Source organism: Gymnoscopelus braueri (genome assembly GCF_963280865.1).
Source record: "Gymnoscopelus braueri genome assembly, chromosome: 18".
NCBI lineage: Eukaryota > Metazoa > Chordata > Actinopteri > Myctophiformes > Myctophidae > Gymnoscopelus > Gymnoscopelus braueri.
In genome coordinates this window covers 8863388-8882341 of record NC_137618.1, presented here as the reverse complement: position 1 = coordinate 8882341, position 18954 = coordinate 8863388, and the positions used below count along the sequence as shown (strand labels likewise).

Here is an 18954-nt window from a genome sequence, read left to right as displayed (position 1 = left end):
ATAGGCCCTCTGGATGCAATGTCTTCATATATAAAATCCATTTGCAATCAGCTCGAAGGAGTCTCTGATTGACATCAGCCACCACCCCCCCCCCCCCCCCCTCTATGCGTTTTACTTATCTGTTCAATGACATAAAAGGAAAGTGTTGCGACAGGAAGACTGGCTTCATGGAAGTGTCTGGCAACAGGTGACTTTTCTCCATTTCTTCACAGGCCTTCACAGGTTGTTTCTTCACAGGCCTGCTGGTTTTCCCTAAATACTGTAGCCCACAAGGACAAGAGAGAAGGTATGGTATAGGACCCCAGCCAGAAGTGCATGAGGATTTAGACCTTATGTAGCTAGAGAAGGTGCTTGTTCTCTTAAAATTATCACGTAGTTGCGACAAGGAAAGAAGCCAGTCATCCCATCCAAACGTTTCTGGACCAAATCTGATACTATTATTAGAAACACATTTTGCTGGGGACCCCTGGAACCCTCTTAACGACCCCTTGGGGTCATGGGAGGACCTATGTAAGATAAGATAAGACAAAATTAGATAAGATAATATATTAAAGGGATTCTAGGCAAGTTCAGAGATCAAAAAAAGAAAAAAACTGTTGTCAAACACCGTATCTTAACAGCATATTTTTGAGTCTCAGGCATTAAACAGTTTTCTACAATGTTGTACCTGACGTAATGTAAACCGTTCTGTCAATTAAAAAGTTCATGATTCCAAAAACAGAGTATTTTGTGGCCAACGTGACCAGCGGGTGGTGCTATTGTTCATGCCAGCGTGTGGCGAACCAGCTGTTACACCATAATCAGTGAGCTACCGAATTCTGTGCCTCAGCGGTTGCCTTGCCATGGCTCAGCGTTTTTTTTTTTTTTTTTTTTTTGGCTTTATTCTGTCTAGGAGAAATAGGTACATCTGAAAGAATGGTTAAGGTGACAGGACTTACTTATCATCATGTTTTAACATGGCATCTGATCTATCTATTGAAAATAAATCTCAGCCAGTAAACAAGCAAGGTGTTATTAGTTAGTTACATGCAGTGAGATGAATGAGGACATGACATGAGTGACATGTAAACTATTTCTTGTCAACATGCAATGCAATCAATGCTTTTATAACTTGTCTTAATCAATGGTGGACAATGAATGTACTTAAAGTACCAAAAGTAGAAGGTACTAATCATGCAGAATGTTCCGTTTCACAAGCTTTCAAACGTATACAAATCTTTTGAAAATAGCAGATTTACAAGCTCACAATGCACGACGCTGAGCTTGTAGATCAAAGGGCCAAAATGTATATAGGGGCTGAAGTGGTTAATGTATGTTTTGTAAAAAAAAATATCTAAATCTACAAAGTAACTAAAGTTTTCAAATCATTGCAGTGGAGTAAAAAGTACAATATTTGCCTCTGACTCTGAGATGTAGTGGAGTAGAAGTAAAAGTACTGCTGACAATTGGAAAATCACTCTAGCGACCTCTTGCGGTCTCAGAATTCCACACGGTCATCAATCTCGGTGTGAACGCAAGCTCTCCGTTCGCGTCCCGGTCTGACGCGCACAGCGGGTGGTCTGGTTCAGGCGTCGGTTGAAACTAAGCCTCGGGTTCTATAGTCAGTGTGCATAAAGATCACGTTGAACAATAATCCCATTTCATGGAATACGATCTGTTTGGAATTACGGAATATTACATTATTATGTGCAGACCATAGACTATATAAAAAAAAGAATGGACAAAGGGTGCTGCAGGCGCGCACGTTCCTGACCCGGAGAACAGCCTGTCTGCTGCACGGTGCGTGCGTGCTGCTGGAGTGAGGAGGAGGATGAAGGCTTTAAAGTTTGCATTTTTTTAAACCATGTCTTGAAGTCAGGTCACCGGCAGAAGGAGAAGCCACCATGTGTGGATGTGGTGAAGATGGACCTGGTCTGGATGGATCATTATTACACTGAGGTGGAAACCATGGGGATTAAATATCACGGTGGGCTTTGATTTCTGCCTTATTCAAAGTATGTACAGTAGCCTATATGTCTTCTCTAGAGTTACCAACATAATGCTTTGATTTATATTATGCTACATTATTATTATATTATTATATGTATTATTGATCATATTTATAGTATTATGCTACATTATTATATAATATTATTATATTTATGATATTATTGTATTTATAGTATTATGCTATATTATATTATTATTATTATTATTATATTTTATATTATATTATACTATGTTATTATATTAGCCTATATTGTAGGCTATTATGCATTATATCACATAATATATTATTGTAATTCCCAGGGTGATATCACTGACGAGCGACGACACAATGCATGTGAATTACATGTTAATTAAACGTAGAATTAAACACTCGTGCCTTAATCCAAACAGTATAGTCTGACCTCTACTGAAAGCGTGACATTCATCAGAGCAACAACAACAGCGTGTGTGTATGTTGTCAGCATATATGGTGTTAACGTTCATACCTCACACATTATGGTTCACATTCCACTATTTATTGACATGATTTCATACACACATTAGGACCCAGCAGGCTATAGCTGCTGATGGTGATCAATAATTCACTGAGCTGCATCTTGTGAATGAAAGCTGCTGTGTGTCTGACATCCTGTTGTACAGATGGGCTGCTGCCAGGCCTTAATGGATGGAGTTTATCCACTTATGACAATGATTCTCAACCTGTGGTCCGGGGACCACCAGTGGTCCTGGAGGGGGTTCCAGGTGGTCCCCAGCTAAATGATGGAGAGTTGGTAACCAAATGGACCCTTACAGATCTTTAACTCTTTGAGAGCATAAAATGGAGAGCATGAAACCAAAATGGACCCGTAAGGGTCCCATTTGTTTTTTTACCCTCTCAAGAGTTAAATTATTGTTAAACAGCTGCATAATTTAAAAGAACCCTACAGATTTCGAGAATAGATATTATAAGTTTTGGGTCTGAGTGTCTGATCTCATCAAATGGTGGTCCGTGGCTCAAATGCTGAATAAATAATGGACCTTGATATGAAAAGGGTTGAAAACCACTGCCTAATAAAGCACTAAGATCGTAATGATAATATGACATTAATATAAACATATATATATATTGTAAAAAAAGAAAAGAAAATAAATGTCATGCCATTTTTTCTTTACGACTTAGAAAAATGGGTTTTCATCGCGATATAGGCCTACCAACATATTAGGTACTTAACGTTAGTTCAAATAAACATAAACATGCTCTGCAGCGGCTGGCGTGTTAAGTGGTCAGATGGGTGGGCCGCAAACACTTATCGAGATTTTCAACTGGACCCTGATCCAGAAAAGGTTGAGAGCCACTGACTTATAAGTCCTGTGTTGTCCTGTGTCCTATATGAAGATTAACATGCTTAAAACTCTTAAAATGCCTCTTTTGTTAACCCCAGCATCCATATTCTGGGGGGAAAATAGCAGATCTATAAGCTCAAACCGATCTGCCATTTTTGGTGGAGAGATTTGGTGTCGGCGGAAAAAAAGCGGCCCAAGTACAGAGCCATATCAGGTCCAGCGTCTGACGAAGGACAATTTCACGATCAATTAAAATATGATAATTGTGAGCGTTTTTTTTTTATCGCGATAAACAATAAAAAATGATTAGCATCACTCAGCCACCACATCAGACTGAAGCCTAATTTGTGCTCGAAAATAGCAGATCTACAAGCTCACAACGTGTCGTGGATGCGACGCCTTGTGGGCTTGTAGTTCTGCAACGTGTCACTGTCATGCAACGTATGAATCATGATGACTCGGCCTTGACAGTAGCTTACAACATAACAGCAGCAGAGAGAGAGATAAGCAGTGAGAGAGAGATACAGAGAGAGAGACAGACTTCACACTGACCTGTCCTGCATGTGCACTGAATCCTAAAACTGTGTGTGTGTGTGTGTGTGTGTGTGTGTGTGTGTGTGTGTGTGTGTGTGTGTGTGTGTGTGTGTGTGTGTGTGTGTGTGTGTGTGTGTGTGTGTGTGTGTGAGAGAGAGACACAGACATGGTGTGAGAAAACAATCATAGGTCACGTAGGCCTGTGGTTGTTGTTATGGTGAAGGTTTTACAGTAGGATGACACACACGCGCAGTCGCGCACACACATACACACACGCGTACACACACACACACACAAAATCCTCTCCCGCCCCGCCTCACGCCATCTGCTAGTTTGCCCCCATGGAAAATAAATCACTGAAATCCTCTCCGTCTCTCTCTCAATCCATCTCTCTCTCCCTCCCTCTCTGTCCGTTCGTCTCTCTCCCTCCCTCCCTCCCTGACTATCTGTCTGTCTCCCTCTCTCTTGTCTTTTTCTCTCCCCACACACACACACACACACACACACACACACACACACACACACACACACACACACACACACACACACACACACACACACACACACACACACACACACACACACACACACACACACACACACACACACACACACACACACACACACACACATCTCTCTTTCTTTCTCTCTCTCTCTCTCTCTCTCTCGATTCAATTCCAATCTTGTTCAATTCAATTCAAAGAGGCCTTAATCGCATGGGAAACATGTTTACATGGTCAATGCAATTGTGAAATAAAAGCAATAAAAAATTTGTAAAATTAAGACATACGCCTACTAGAATAAAGACATGTGTAAAGAGCTGTGTCACATAGTCAAATACAGTAGGTGGAAAATGTTAAAATACATTCTAAACATATACTATTATATACATACTGTACGGTATAAATAAGGATAGCTTAACTCCAGAACTCCCAGAAATAAAACATCGTTTGCTAAGCCATTGCCAGCTATTTCCGAGTGTTTTCACGAATCAATAAAGAATTGTGCCGCCGCGATAAACCATTCCATAGTTGTGGGCAGTTGAATGTGGGTTGTTTTCGCCAAAAAGCAACAGAAAGCAGAGAAAAGGCAATTTTTCCAAATCCATTAACATGGAAGTGAGTTGTGGCTTTTTTTTTTTGCGATCACGTGATTTGCTGCTTCATCGCTTCACTGGGAGTCTAATGGTGACTCATGTGTTGGCGAACAGCGCCGTCTGAAAACACAAAATCTCGTCATTCTCGTCATTGGCAGTCAAAGAGTTCATATAAAAACTGAGTGCATAGTGCAAGATTGCATGTGATTGACGGTATCTCTCCGTGTCTCTCTCTGTCTGTCTGTCTGTCTCTCTCAGTGTGTCTCTCTCTCAGATGATTGCAGTTGAGGTCGTGTACTTTCAGACCAGGACGGATCCAACCACCCTGCAGACACACATCTGTAACTGACAAACAAACACATCAGCCCAGCAGACAAAACCCACCCACCCAGGGGGACAACTTCCTGTTATCGTCCAACTGGTGGAATCAAACTCCAAACCCCTCCCCCTCGGTCTCTAACCCCTGAGCCCTATCGATGCCCCGCCCTCCAGCGCTATGGGGTGTGTCAAATCCAAACGCGCCGTTGGCGGCGACGCAGCGGCAGCTCAGAACTCAGTGGAGCGTGGCGGCAAGGGAGCGGGGGGGGGGAGGGGCGAGAAGGCCTACCTGGTGGTGCCCTCGGAGGAACGAGGCGGGGCAGGGCTGGGGGCGGAGTCTCCACATATGAACCCCGCCCTGATGGAGTACGCCCAGCGGCTGTCGGAGGAGATCGTGGCGCGAGCCGTGCAGCAGTGGGCAGAGCTGGACAGCAGATACAGCGACATTCCTTTTATAGAGTGTGACGTGCCATGACGGGAGAGGAGAGAGAGAACAGGAAAGGAGGAGAGAGGAGAGATGAGGGGGTAGAGGAGGAGAGGAGAGGAGAGGAGAGGAGAGGAGAGGAGAGGAGAGGAGAGGAGAGGAGAGGGGAGGTGAGAGGAGAGATGGCCAGTTGAGATGTTCTCTGCCATAGAGGTTTGTATGCGTTGTTGAACATGATGCTCCAGTGGATAAGGACCACCGCATCTCCTCAATGTTCAAATCCAACGTGTGTGCACTCAGGGTTGGATTTGCTGGGGGATGGGGCGGGTGGGGGAGGAATCCACGCCTCTGCTTTCGATATCCCCCGCGATCATTCATTTGTATGTCCGTCCGGTGGGGATGCGTTCTATCCCCGCTTCTGCTCAGACTGAAATATAGACTGGTCTGATATGTTTGATATTTATTGTTTGATATACAGTAATGTCACAATTTAACAACTTAAAGAAAATTATATGTAAAATATATATATATATATATATATATATATATATATTCAAAAATGACAATAATAGCAGACCTACAAGCTCAGAACGCGTCGCAAAGCAACGCGTTGTGGAGCTTGTAGGTCTGCTATTTTGCCGTACAGAGAGGTATATACAAATCCGAACCCCGTGTGTGCGCACTGGCCCTTGTGATGTCATCAAACTACGTCCCCTAGGATTGGCCGTGCGTTGCCATCAGGGTGGGGGGAGTGGTGGAACAATGGCGTACGACGTCATCAGATGCTTCATCATTAGGTGAACCAACAGAGCTGTGGGGCTGCATGCCAGCAGCCATCAGCGTCTACGTGAATACATACCTGCAATGACTGAACAACATGTCTGAAAGGCAGTGACCTATGAGAGCCAAGCTCTGCGTCTGCCTGTCCTGCCTGGGATCCAGGACACATTCCTTTCATGTCCCACTCAAAGCCTTAGCCTTGTTTTCCATGTCTGTCCCTGCTTGTTACCGCTGATACGGCCAGGGGTGGAAGAAGTACTCTTGATTTGTTTTTTACTTTAAGTAAAAGTAGCGATACATGCCACTATACTACCAAAGTATTGGCATCAAAATATACTTACTTACTTATCCTCTTCGTCCCGGTTGGGGCATAAGGCCGCAATCATACACTGCCACTGAACCCTGTCTCGTGCTTTGGCCTGGGATTCGTCCCATCAAAATATACTTAAGTATATATAGTAATACAAAGTCAAAATACGAAACTTTCTTTAAAAAAATAGCTGATCTGCAAGCACGCATCGTGTTGTCATGCGACTATTTTCGAAATAGTATAATAGGGTGGTAGTGGTATGTTTTTCGTATTAACAGTCTAAATAATGATCTGCAAAGTAACTAAAGCCATCAAATAATTGTAGTGGAGTAAAAAATAGTACAATATTTGCCTCTGAGATGTAGTCGAGTACAAGTTTATTGTATCCAAAAATTGGCAGTGCTCAGGTAAAGTAAGAGTACCTCAAAGTTGTACTCAAAGGACAGTGCTTGAGTAAATAATATACTTTAGTTACTATGCACCACGGGACACGTCAGAGACTGATAAAGTCTGTCTGTTGACTCTGTTCCACAGCCAAGTTGGAGTTCCTAGCAGAAAGTTATTAATAGGAGCCTGTATTTATTCTAGCCAGTGTTGTCAGTGAACACTGCAGCTGTGGTTCTCAGCCGTTACTGGAGTAGGGCCCACTAGAAAAAGTCTCATTACCATCTCATCTCATTACCAAACGGACACAATACATGGATACCTGTGGTGGAAACGCACATTTCGTGGCCGTCGGGCAGAAACCTTGTTATGTCCAAAACCGTTATCAGGAAATGGAAGGGAAAAAAAGAAACCGTGTTCCAATGGCTCCAATGTAGTTATATAAGTCACCAGGTCTTGGTTCAATATTTATTAATACTTTTCAATATATGGTTCAATATTTATAAAACCCACCGACACACTTAACCACTTTAACTTGTGCTTTATTTTTTCGCTGTAAAAAGCGCACACGTTGTGAGCTTGTAGATCGCCTATATTCGTGACTTTTGTGAGGCACTCTTGCACGACAAAGCAGGGCATTAACTTTAAGAAAAAAACTAAAGTTGAAATATGGGAAGTACAAGGTTCCTGCCTGACAGCGTTTAAAAAAAAAAAATTGAACCAAAGAAAAGTATTGGCTTGTGACTAAACTACATTGTATCCTGAAAAGCAACGGTTTTGGACACATTTACAAGGTTTCCACCTGACAGAAAGGATGCATTGTAGCAGAGAAGGACAGAGGTACTGTATAGCTGGGTGTGTGCTGTAATAGCGTCCCAGGAGATCCATGTGGTTGTTCTCCCATAACGAAGAGCTTCTACCTCCAAATCCATTAGCCTTGGCCTTTCTATCCGCCACAAGCCATCCCTCATGTACGAGAGACAACAGCAAACTAGGTCAGCCCATTCTCAACCTGTGGTTCGGGGCCCCCCCACTGGGTTGGGGCCGTGAGGATACTGCAAGTGGGGCCCCCAAATAATTGGCAAAAACGCTAAGATTTTAATAATGTAATATTAATGTTAAATGAGTTGATGTCAAAACTAAAATGAATGACATTCATTAAATACCGATAAATAGTAACTTTGATTGATTGATCGCCTATCAGCGCACGTTTTAAGCTGTGGCGGACCCGGGATGGAGTTATGAAAGTTTTCTACTGTACCATTCATCCTAAGATATCATAACATCATAGAAAAGGTAAGAAAAACTTAGTCCAAAATTCTCCTTTAACAAAGTGATCAGCTGGGTGCCATGTTAAGTGGTCAGCCGGGTGGGCCGCGAACGCTGTCAAGGTTTTCAAGTGGACCCTGATCCAGAAAAGGTTGAGGACCACTGAACTAGGTCATGCGGATTTACACAAGCTGCGTGCGGTGTGCGTGTCAGCGGCAGAAAGTAGCCAAGTACTGTACTTGGGTACGATTTTGAGGTAATTTGGCTTTACTTGAGTATGTCCATTTTTCTATGCTTCATACTTCTACTCCACTGCATCTCAGAAGCAAATATTTCACTTTTTTTTAAACTATTTTTACTGTACTTTTTTAATTTATTATTTGAAAACTCTAGTTACAGGTTACTTTGTAGATTTTGATTATTATTGCAAAAATATACTTTAACCATTTAAACCCTATGTTGTACTGATGTACAAGCTCACAACGCAATGTGTTGTGAAGGTGATTTCTGGAAAAAACGCTTCACAACTTTTGAAACATTTAGAACATTTCTAAATAGGCCATTCATAATACATACATTTACTTTGGTACTTTATTTTGATGCCAATACTTTTGCACTTTTATTCAATTAAGTTTTTAATACAGGCCTTTTACAGTATTTCTACATTGTGGTATAGGTACTTTTATGTAAAAAAAAGAAAGGGGTAAAAAAGAAAGAAAAACTACTTCTTCCACTACTGGTGTGTGTGTGTGTGCGTGTGTGTGTGTGTGTACTGTATTTACTATAAACTCACCTAGACCTTGGTGTGTGTGTGTGTGTGTGTGTGTGTGTGTGTGTGTGTGTGTGTGTGTGTGTGTGTGTGTGTGTGTGTGTGTGTGTGTGTGTGTGTGTGTCACACAGAGGAACACAGAGCAGGTGTTTGCAGTCAGAGCTGCAGTGTTTATATCGTGCCGTTTGTATGAATGCTGTGTCAAGGTTACACTGCCTAAACCCCTCTCTACTGCCATCTGGCCTGCTGGAGGACAGCAGCACAAACCAGGGATGCACCATCTGGACATTTCGGCAGATTGAGTGGTTCTCAAAGTGCGGTCCGGGACCCCCAGGGGTCCTTGAGGGGGTTCCAGGGGGTCCCCAGCAAAATGTGTTAATTTAATTTAATTAATCTAAATCAGTTTAACCATACTTTGACCCTATACACATTGGCTATTTGAAAATACCCTATGGACAAGTTTGTATATCGGCTATCTTCGAAAGAATCTTTAAAAAGAATTGAAAAATGTGACAAGACAAAATAAGACAAAATATTTTCAAAAGAGGGTCCACGGCCAAGTACACATTCATTTGGGGGTCCGTGACATGAAAGGGTTTGAGAACCACTGCAATATCCAATTAACAATTAATATTGGTTCCATACCGATATTGCAATTTTAATGCCGATATTGCCTTTACTGATTAATCGTGCATCCCTAATGTGTTTGAACGCTGTGTCAAGATAAAGGCCAATTTATGCTTTGGAAGTCAAATGTCAAATGACTCATTGCACTATGCGCCTCACAGCGTTGCCACATAATGTAAACGAGGAAGTGAAAATGGTCTCACGCTAACAGAGCTTACTTCGCCTTCCCAACCAAAGTACGTAACATTTTGTGAAGCGCCTGCGACCATACATTTTTCCAGAGGTCCGCCACACCCTCGGCAAAGGTCCTCCACGAGACATTGTCGTTTTGACGTCACTCTTGTCGTGTTTGACACTTGTCGCACAAAGCATGGACTGGCCTTTACACTGGCCTAAAACCTTATCTACTGCCATCGGCCCAGTAGTGGACAAAACAGTCCAAACATCCAGCTCTCAAAAGGTCATGTGATGTCCACATCTGCTGAAAATAGTGTGGTGCTATTTTTAATAGAGCGCCGCAGACTTAAGCCATGATAATTTGAATAGAGACAACCGCTGAAGTCCTTAATGAATGTTACTACAAGCACAATAACGTTGTTTAAAGTTTGTCTTTCCGTTTATTAATTGTCGTTGATTGAAGTATCGTTGGTGCACGTGTCGTGTTTAGCGGTATAATGTTTGTTAATACAAAAAAACTAACATCTAGCCAACGTCTGTGTGACATTCAATCACGATCCCTATTTTGGGCATGTCATTAATAGGCCAAAAGTTTCAAATATACCAGACAATCTACACGCTCGTAGATTTGCCTATTTTCGCTATCCGTCATACGACAAAGTATATAGGGCTTACACTAAGTGGTAACAAACGTACACACACGTGTAGGCATGTGAAGCCACTGTCTCATCTCGTCCTGTGTGTGTGTGTGTGTGTGTGTGTGTGTGTGTGTGTGTGTGTGTGTGTGTGTGTGTGTGTGTGTGTGTGTGTGTGTGTGTGTGTGTGTTCTGCCAATGTATTTACTACAATCATATCTCTAGTTCAGTCCCAGCGCATTAAGGTGACATTGTGCTCTTTAGCAGTGAAGGTTATACAGTAGCCTTTACAACAGCTCACATGCTATCAGCATTGTTGTGTCAACGTAGCGCCGAGTGTGACTCATTCTAAACCAACACAGCTTGATAAGCCATACAGGATGTTGGCCGTTCACTACGTCTGTTCTTTGGGGATTTTTATATTCCTGGCAGAATATCAGGTGATATTCGGTGGCATAATGCCAACAAGGAACCACTAATGCTTCCATTTAATCATAAATGTTTGATTGAATCTACTATGTTTTAACTGTCTCTACCTGTGCCCACTGCTAAAAGCAGCTTTATTCTATAGATCACTTTCACCCTATATACATCAGCTATTTGAAAATAGCCGATCTACAAGCTCAGAACTTGTCAAAGAATATTGGAAAGATAATATTTTGGAATATCTTTGGAACATAATTTGTTAACAGCACAAAATTGTATGGGTGTCCCTGGCACACAATATTTTCAGATGGGGGTCCATGGCCAAAAACAATAATTTGGGGGTCCTTGATATGAAAAAGTTTGAGAATCACTGCTATAGATGAACGCGTGTAAACAGCACTTAAAAGCCTCCGTTTACATACTAATGTTTTAGGAGGGCAGAGTGACTGTGTGTGGAGGGAGGACGTAAAGCAGAATTATGCTGTACCATTACACCAGTCAATGGATTCCATTTTGAAAAGCAACACCAAACAAACGTAATTTGCACTAATCTGTGGAGTTCACAAATATGTATCGCCCAGCTTTCCCAAATGGCTGTAAACTAACTGTAAAGAAGACGAAACTCTTCTACAAGCCTCATACCAAAAATGGTTCTGTACGGAACTGAGAAGGTTCGATATTAGCAGTGGTTCCCCCAACATGGGGTCTTCTGGGGACCCTTGGGGGTGGGTGCCAAAGATAATAGGGTTAGGGTCACGTTTTTGCACAAAATCATAACTTGCGTTTCTCATGGGTCACTATTATTGTCAAAAATAGTCCAAAAATAGTCTATGTACTGCAAGGGGGGGCTCCCAGGAAAAAAAAATTGGGAACCACTGCTATACAGTAGCTGAAAAGATTCACTGTAACAAAAACAAGATATAGTTTAAATGACCAAAACAAATGTTTGAACTAGTATTATATTGAACACATTTCCAGGGTCCAAAATATACTTTTTTTCCCCCTCCTCTTTTTTCCAAGATCAGATCTTGTCATGTGCAACCACATGAACCCTAGTGACCCCTGGAGGTCTGTTCCCCAAGAACATGGATGCTGGGGTTCAAGTTGTTAAGAACAAGAGAGGGAAAACAATCTTTGAACTTGATTGTTACGGTTTAGACAAACTGATGCAAATTCATGCAAAGACATCCTCGTCTTCCAGTCAGTTCCACTGAGCCTGACTGATCTATCAACTGAATAATTGACTGATTGATTGACGGACTGATTAACTGATTGATTGACTGGCTGACTGATTGCCACTTCTCGTCAACAATTCCATGCTTGTCATTCTAAAAGAAAAAGGGACAGATAACCTAATGACCGTTTGTCTTATAGTCAAAGTGACCCGTAAAGTATGTGACATGATGTGACAAACGACGCTGTCTTCATATCACTAAAACCTGAGTGAATAATCAATGCCAATAAACATGATTTCTGCCCTTTACCGTCAAGTCTTTCAACCAGTTTCTTATCATTTTTGTCTCAGGGTGAAATGTTTATGTCCTGCTCTTAACAAGTGTTGACAGTGTCATTAACATAAGTTAAAAGGTACTGTCAGTGATACGTTTTGATCAAAACGAAAAAGTTAAAGCTCTGTATTGCGATAGTAATCAATCATTGCTATAGAGTGTTTGTTCAGTAACAGGTCCCCCCCTTCTCTCCAGCTATGCTCCAAGTGTGTAGTGCTACAGTTCCAATTTTGTCTGCTTACTTCGTTTCATCACTTACAATTTTGCCTGTTTATCCTGTACAAGTTCTCTCTCCTGATTGGATAAAATTGGTATCCTGACTTTAAAATTAATTTTCAGTTTACTAAAGAGCTGGAGGGACAGGGGAGGCACCTGTTACTCAACAGACAATTATAGACAACATAGATAATGACATCACTTCCTGCAACTTCAACTTCTTGTCTTTACATTTGTATCAGTTTTGTAAAGTACATTGATCTCTGTTCATTGGATGGAAGGTGCTTCATAAAAGTATGGTAATTTAAAAAGTTGTACAATGGTACAGTGGGCCAAACTCGACAGATGGTGTAAGAACGTACTCAAAAGATAAAGTGTCGGGTCATATAACATGAGGGCTTATCAGTGATGTCTCAGCCCACTGCATACACAACTATCAGGCCAGTCACAATTATTATTATATAACCTAATCGCCTGATAGCAATTATATGAGATAATCACAATTATGTTTGCAGTCGTCACAATCATTTCATTCATCTGTATGAATTCGTCTGTTGACAAATGTTCATACAATTTCAAAAATGAAATTGTAAAAAAATAGCCAATCTACAAGCTCATTCTCCACACAGATTGGTTAAAATAACATTTTATTCTTTAAAGTAAGTCCTGGATTGTAGCTTCAGCTACAGAATTCAACAAGCGAATAGGCTACCTCCATGTGTCCACAATAAATCCACCGGAGTGGAACAGTGTTTACATGACTCAGAGGGGTGTGTGTGCGTGTGTGTGACTATATTTGTGAGGTCCAAATGTGCAATGAAATATTGTGAGGACCATTTTCCTGGTTGTTTTATTTGGGGAGTTGGGCTTATAATTGGGAAAAGATTAAGGTTGGGTTAAAGGTTAAGTTTAGTTTAGCAAGATAGCCGATCTAAAGCTCACAACACGGCTATTTTCAATGCCGTCCTAAAATGTTGATGCCGTCACAAGTTTAGTATAAGTGTGCGCGTGTGTGTGTGGGTGGGTGGGGGTGTGTGGGGGGGTCATCTGGAGGTCTGCAGGATGTTAATGTTTGTCTATGTTAAAGCCTGATTTATGCTCCAACCGTCGCACGACGGTGTGTGGCGGAACAAAAATAGCCGATCTACAAGCTCAGCGTACCTGGATACATTTAATGACAATGGATTTATTCAAATGACATGTTAAATACTGTAACTCCACTGACTGATATTCACACATCTTTATAAGAGCATCAAACACACATTATGGACCATCATAACCACTCACAAATAACACAAATAACAAAAATAGTCAATCTAATGAGAGTATAATAGTATACAATAGGGTTAAAGTGGTTAAGGGTAAATGTCAGTCTAATGACGATGGTTCTAATTTAGATTACATCGCTATTCCAACAACAATAGGTCACCTGCCAAATGGTTTATCATCTGACCATCAAATATAATAAAGGCACACATTGTAGAAATATATCGTTGCTGTCGGGCAGACACTTCTCATCTCCATATTTCAACTTTGCGTTTTTTTTGTAAATGAACGCCCCGTTTCATCATACAAGAGTCTCTCATAAACATAGCGAACATAGCCAGGTAGATGGCTGTTGTAGATCTGCTAGTTCCACTATTTTTTAGCTTATAGATCTGTTGCTTTGCTACTTTAGCCAGAGCATTGATTCACAAACAAAAATATGGAGATATGAGGTTTCTACCAGACGGCAACAGCATTTCAAGGACCTCCATATGAATCAGGCCACGGACCGCCATCTGAAATTATTTTTAATCTCTGGGACCCCAACGTACACTGTAAAATCCTCAGTGTTTATTTAGTGTACAAATGGAACCTACACTGAGAACCAATGTACTACAGACCGAGATGAGTGAAATACAGTAGTGACATCAGTGTAGCTTCCATCAGTGGTTCTCAAAGTGGGGTCCTGGGGACCCCCAAGGGTCCTTGAGAGGGTTCCAGGGAGTCCCCAACCAAATTAGTTAATATAGCATCAAGCCGATCTACAAGCTCACTGCTATTTTCAAAAACAATGACAAATGTTGAAAGATTTTAACGACACAAATCTTTACCTGGCACAAAACATTTTCAGATGGGGGTCCACGGCCAAATAAGTATTAAATTGGGGGTCCTAGACATGAAAAGAACCGCTGGCATACATTTGTACAGAAGGCAGCATGCATATACAGTGACACTGATAACTCACATCAACAATCAGCCCACAGGAAATAATATTATGAAGCACTCAGCACTGAGATCATGTTTCCCAGAATGCCTTGCTCTTAATGCGGCATCACTCTGCAGCACTGTTTCAAATCGTTGCTGTCGGGCAGAAACCTTGTATTTCCATTTTTCAGGTTTTTTCCCCCCTTTAAATGAATTCCCTGCTTGATCGTACAAGAGTGTCACTTTACGTAAAAATAGCTGAAATAGCCGATCTACAAGCTCACAACGTGTCACATTGCGGGCCTTATGTTGCATCTCTTTTTCTCCTAGACAGGGACATAACATCCATGTGGAATGCACTCTCCAAAACTCTCAAGAGATGCCCCCACCCTCCAATCCTTCAAAACCGCCCTCAAAACCCACCTCTTCAATAATCGCTTTCCCCAGCTAACTCCACTCCCCCCCCCCCCCCCCCCACACACACCTTTTTTCTTCTTTCCACAGTTTTTATTCCTCCTAATGTTTTCCCTAGTGTTTTCCCCCCTAATAAAGTTGTTTTTATTTGTAGTTTTCTTATGACCCCATGTAAAGCGTCTTTGGGTTCTCAAAAGTGCTATAAATTCGAGATATTATTATTATTATTATTATTATTATTATTATTATTATTATTATTATTATTATAATAATAATAATAACATAATTGGGGGTTCGTCCAGGATAATTAATTGACAACGTTTGGGCGTTCCTGAACAAAACGGACAGCCGGGAAGAAAGGGCAGCTGCTCTCATGAGATTGGGAGCGGCCAAGAATTTCATCTCACACTTACAACCTACGGGGATTAAAACTCTACATCTCCCAAGGCTACCACTACTACAGCGAAAGCACTGCTGATTGAAAGGGTCACAAGAGTCAGTGCAGCGACAGATGGTCACGGTTGATTTTAGCCCTGAATTCAGCGGAAAATTACAGGTCTTCTACCAGAAATGCAGTCTCCCCTACAACACTGAGGAACAGGTTGTGCCCTTGGAACCATATTTTCCTCCCGTCTGTGCTGAAGGGCCCGGGGCAGAATGTGTCCATACTAGCGAGTCGTCCAGTGTCTTAGAGCATAATAAGCCAGAGCAAATAAGATTTCAGGAAGTACAAGACCTCCTCCCGTTGTACCGGTGCTGGACTGGTGACTTTTCTGAGGCTTTAATCGAGTTATTTACGCCTTCACACAGCTGCCCCGCCTTCCGCCTCTCTCCCTGCTCTTCATGGACCGCACACATAAAAAAAAACACCAAACTATCAACACAGGCTACCCTTACCGGTGCCAAGTGGGAGAGAGTGGAAGGTGCGGTGCCACTGGATACTCGCTTGGTGAGGTTTTCCCCTCAGGGTTCAGAAATACCAAAAAGGCCATCTACAACGATTCTACCTGTTGGGAGTGTCTACTCAGCATGGTCAACACACCCTATAACACACTTTCCCCCTTGGAAAAACCCTTACCCTCAATATCAGCTAAGTGTCCTTTTGGGGCGTTTGTGGCCAAGTATTTCCTCTCACACTTCCAACCTACGGGGATTGCAAACTATACATCTCCCAAGGCTAGCGCTACTACAGCGAAAGCAATGTTGATTGAAAGGGTCATTAGAGTCAGCACAGCGACAAATGGTCGCGGTTGATTTCAGCCCTGAATTCAGTGGAGCATTACAGTTCGATTCTCACTGTTGGGAGTGTCTACTCAGCATGGTCAACACACCTTGTAACACACTTATCCCCCTGGAAAAACCCTATCCTCAATATCAGCTCAGTGGCCCGGGTTCAGATCCCCGGCCGGGTCATACCAAAGACTATAAAAATGGGACCCAATGCCTCCCTGCTTAGCACTCAGCACAGAGGGTTGCAGTGGCGGTGAGTCCCTGTGACATACTAGCGTTGTGTCCACCTCACGCTACAGAAACAGGGGATAGGCTCCAGCCCTATGGGCCACATGGCTCGGGAACTGATGGTTCCCAAGACTTACTTTACAATATCTATTTATAGGGCGGCTGTGGCTCAGGAGGTAGAGCAGGTTATCCAATGACCCGTGGGTCGGCGGTTCGAAGCCCGGCTCCTCCTGTCCACATGTTGAAATGTCCTTGGGCAAGACACTGAACCCTCCAATGGTTAGGTCGGCGCTAGCTTGCCACCATTGGAGTGTGAATGTGGGAAGTGAGGACTACTAGCGAGTCGTCCAGTGTCTTAGAGCATAATAAGCCAGAGCAAATAAGATTTCAGGAAGTACAAGACCTCCTCCCGTTGTACCGGTGCTGGACTGGTGACTTTTCTGAGGCTTTAATAGAGTTATTTACGCCTTCACACAGCTGCCCCGCCTTCCGCCTCTCTCCGTTCTTCCTGCTCTTCATGGACCGCATACATTAAAAAAACACCAAACTGTCAACACAGGCTACCCTTACCGGTGCCAAGTGGGAGAGAGTGGAAGGTGCGGTGCCACTGGATACTCGCTTGGTGAGGTTTTCCCCTCAGGGTTCAGAGATACCAAAAAGGCCATCTACAACGATTCTACCTGTTGGGAGTGTCTACTCAGCATGGTCAACACACCCTATAACACACTTTCCCCCTTGGAAAAACCCTTACCCTCAATATCAGCTCAGTGGCCTTGTGGTAAGTGTCCTTTTGGGGCGTTTGTGGCCAAGTATTTCATCTCACACTTCAAACCTACGGGGATTGCAAACTATACATCTCCCAAGGCTAGCGCTACTACAGCGAAAGCAATGCTGATTGAAAGGGTCATTAGAGTCAGCACAGCGACAAATGGTCGCGGTTGATTTCAGCCCTGAATTCAGTGGAGCATTACAGTTCGATTCTCACTGTTGGGAGTGTCTACTCAGCATGGTCAACACACCTTGTAACACACTTATCCCCCTGGAAAAACCCTATCCTCAATATCAGCTCAGTGGCCCGGGTTCAGATCCCCGGCCGGGTCATACCTCACACTTCAAACCTACGGGGATTGCAAACTATACATCTCCCAAGGCTAGCGCTACTACAGCGAAAGCAATGCTGATTGAAAGGGTCATTAGAGTCAGCACAGCGACAAATGGTCGCGGTTGATTTCAGCCCTGAATTCAGTGGAGCATTACAGTTCGATTCTCACTGTTGGGAGTGTCTACTCAGCATGGTCAACACACCTTGTAACACACTTATCCCCCTGGAAAAACCCTATCCTCAATATCAGCTCAGTGGCCCGGGTTCAGATCCCCGGCCGGGTCATACCAAAGACTATAAAAATGGGACCCAATGCCTCCCTGCTTAGCACTCAGCACAAAGGGTTGCAGTGGCGGTGAGTCCCTGTGACATACTAGCGTTGTGTCCACCTCAAGCTACAGAAACAGGGGATAGGCTCCAGCCCTATGGGCCACATGGCTCGGGAACTGATGGTTCCCAAGACTTACTTTACAATATCTATTTATAGGGCGGCTGTGGCTCAGGAGGTAGAGCAGGTTATCCAATGACCCGTGGGTCGGCGGTTCGAAGCCCGGCTCCTCCTGTCCACATGTTGAAATGTCCTTGGGCAAGACACTGAACCCTCCAATGGTTAGGTCGGCGCTAGCTTGCCACCATTGGAGTGTGAACGTGGGAAGTGAGGACGCTGGCGTTGACTGTTCGCCGCCTCATCTCCCAATGCATGAATGAATGAACCATTGTAAAAACGCTTTTTAAGTGAGTACTTAGACAAGCGCTATAAAAAATAGCATTATTATGATACAATAATTAATTGTTATTATAATTGATATCTACATGAGGAGAGCATTGGATGACCAGGCTGACCAGCCCTCTGATCAGCAAGATGAGTGGTGACAGCGGTAAGCCTGCAAAGGTGGGCTCTGTCGTGGAGGTGATAGGCAAGGGTCACCGTGGGACCGTAGCCTTTGTGAGTGCCACCCTCTTTGCCTCTGGCAAATGGGTGGGTGTCATTCTGGATGAGGCTAA

At 42.9% G+C, this 18954-nt stretch overlaps 1 protein-coding gene across 4 annotated transcripts; it reads left to right on the top strand.

Moving 5' to 3' along the window:
* Positions 1-1559: 1559 nt before the first annotated feature.
* Positions 1560-5746, top strand: akap19 (A-kinase anchoring protein 19). Of its 4 annotated transcripts, none has more exons than XM_080456812.1 (2): positions 1560-1966; positions 5217-5746. In XM_080456812.1, the coding sequence occupies exon 2, from the start codon at positions 5439-5441 to the stop codon at positions 5733-5735; it is 297 nt and encodes a 98-aa protein (XP_080312938.1). In that variant the 5' UTR covers positions 1560-1966; positions 5217-5438; the 3' UTR covers positions 5736-5746. The 4 variants fall into 4 exon arrangements, with proteins under 4 accessions (XP_080312938.1, XP_080312939.1, XP_080312937.1 ...); XM_080456813.1 differs by having other exon boundaries at positions 5201-5746; XM_080456811.1 differs by having other exon boundaries at positions 1560-1994.
* Positions 5747-18954: the final 13208 nt, after the last annotated feature.

What these genes read in the sequence shown, in the direction of transcription:
- akap19 (XM_080456812.1), top strand. Translation starts at nt 5,439, where the DNA reads ATGGGGTGTGTCAAATCCAAACGCGCCGTTGGCGGCGACGCAGCGGCA.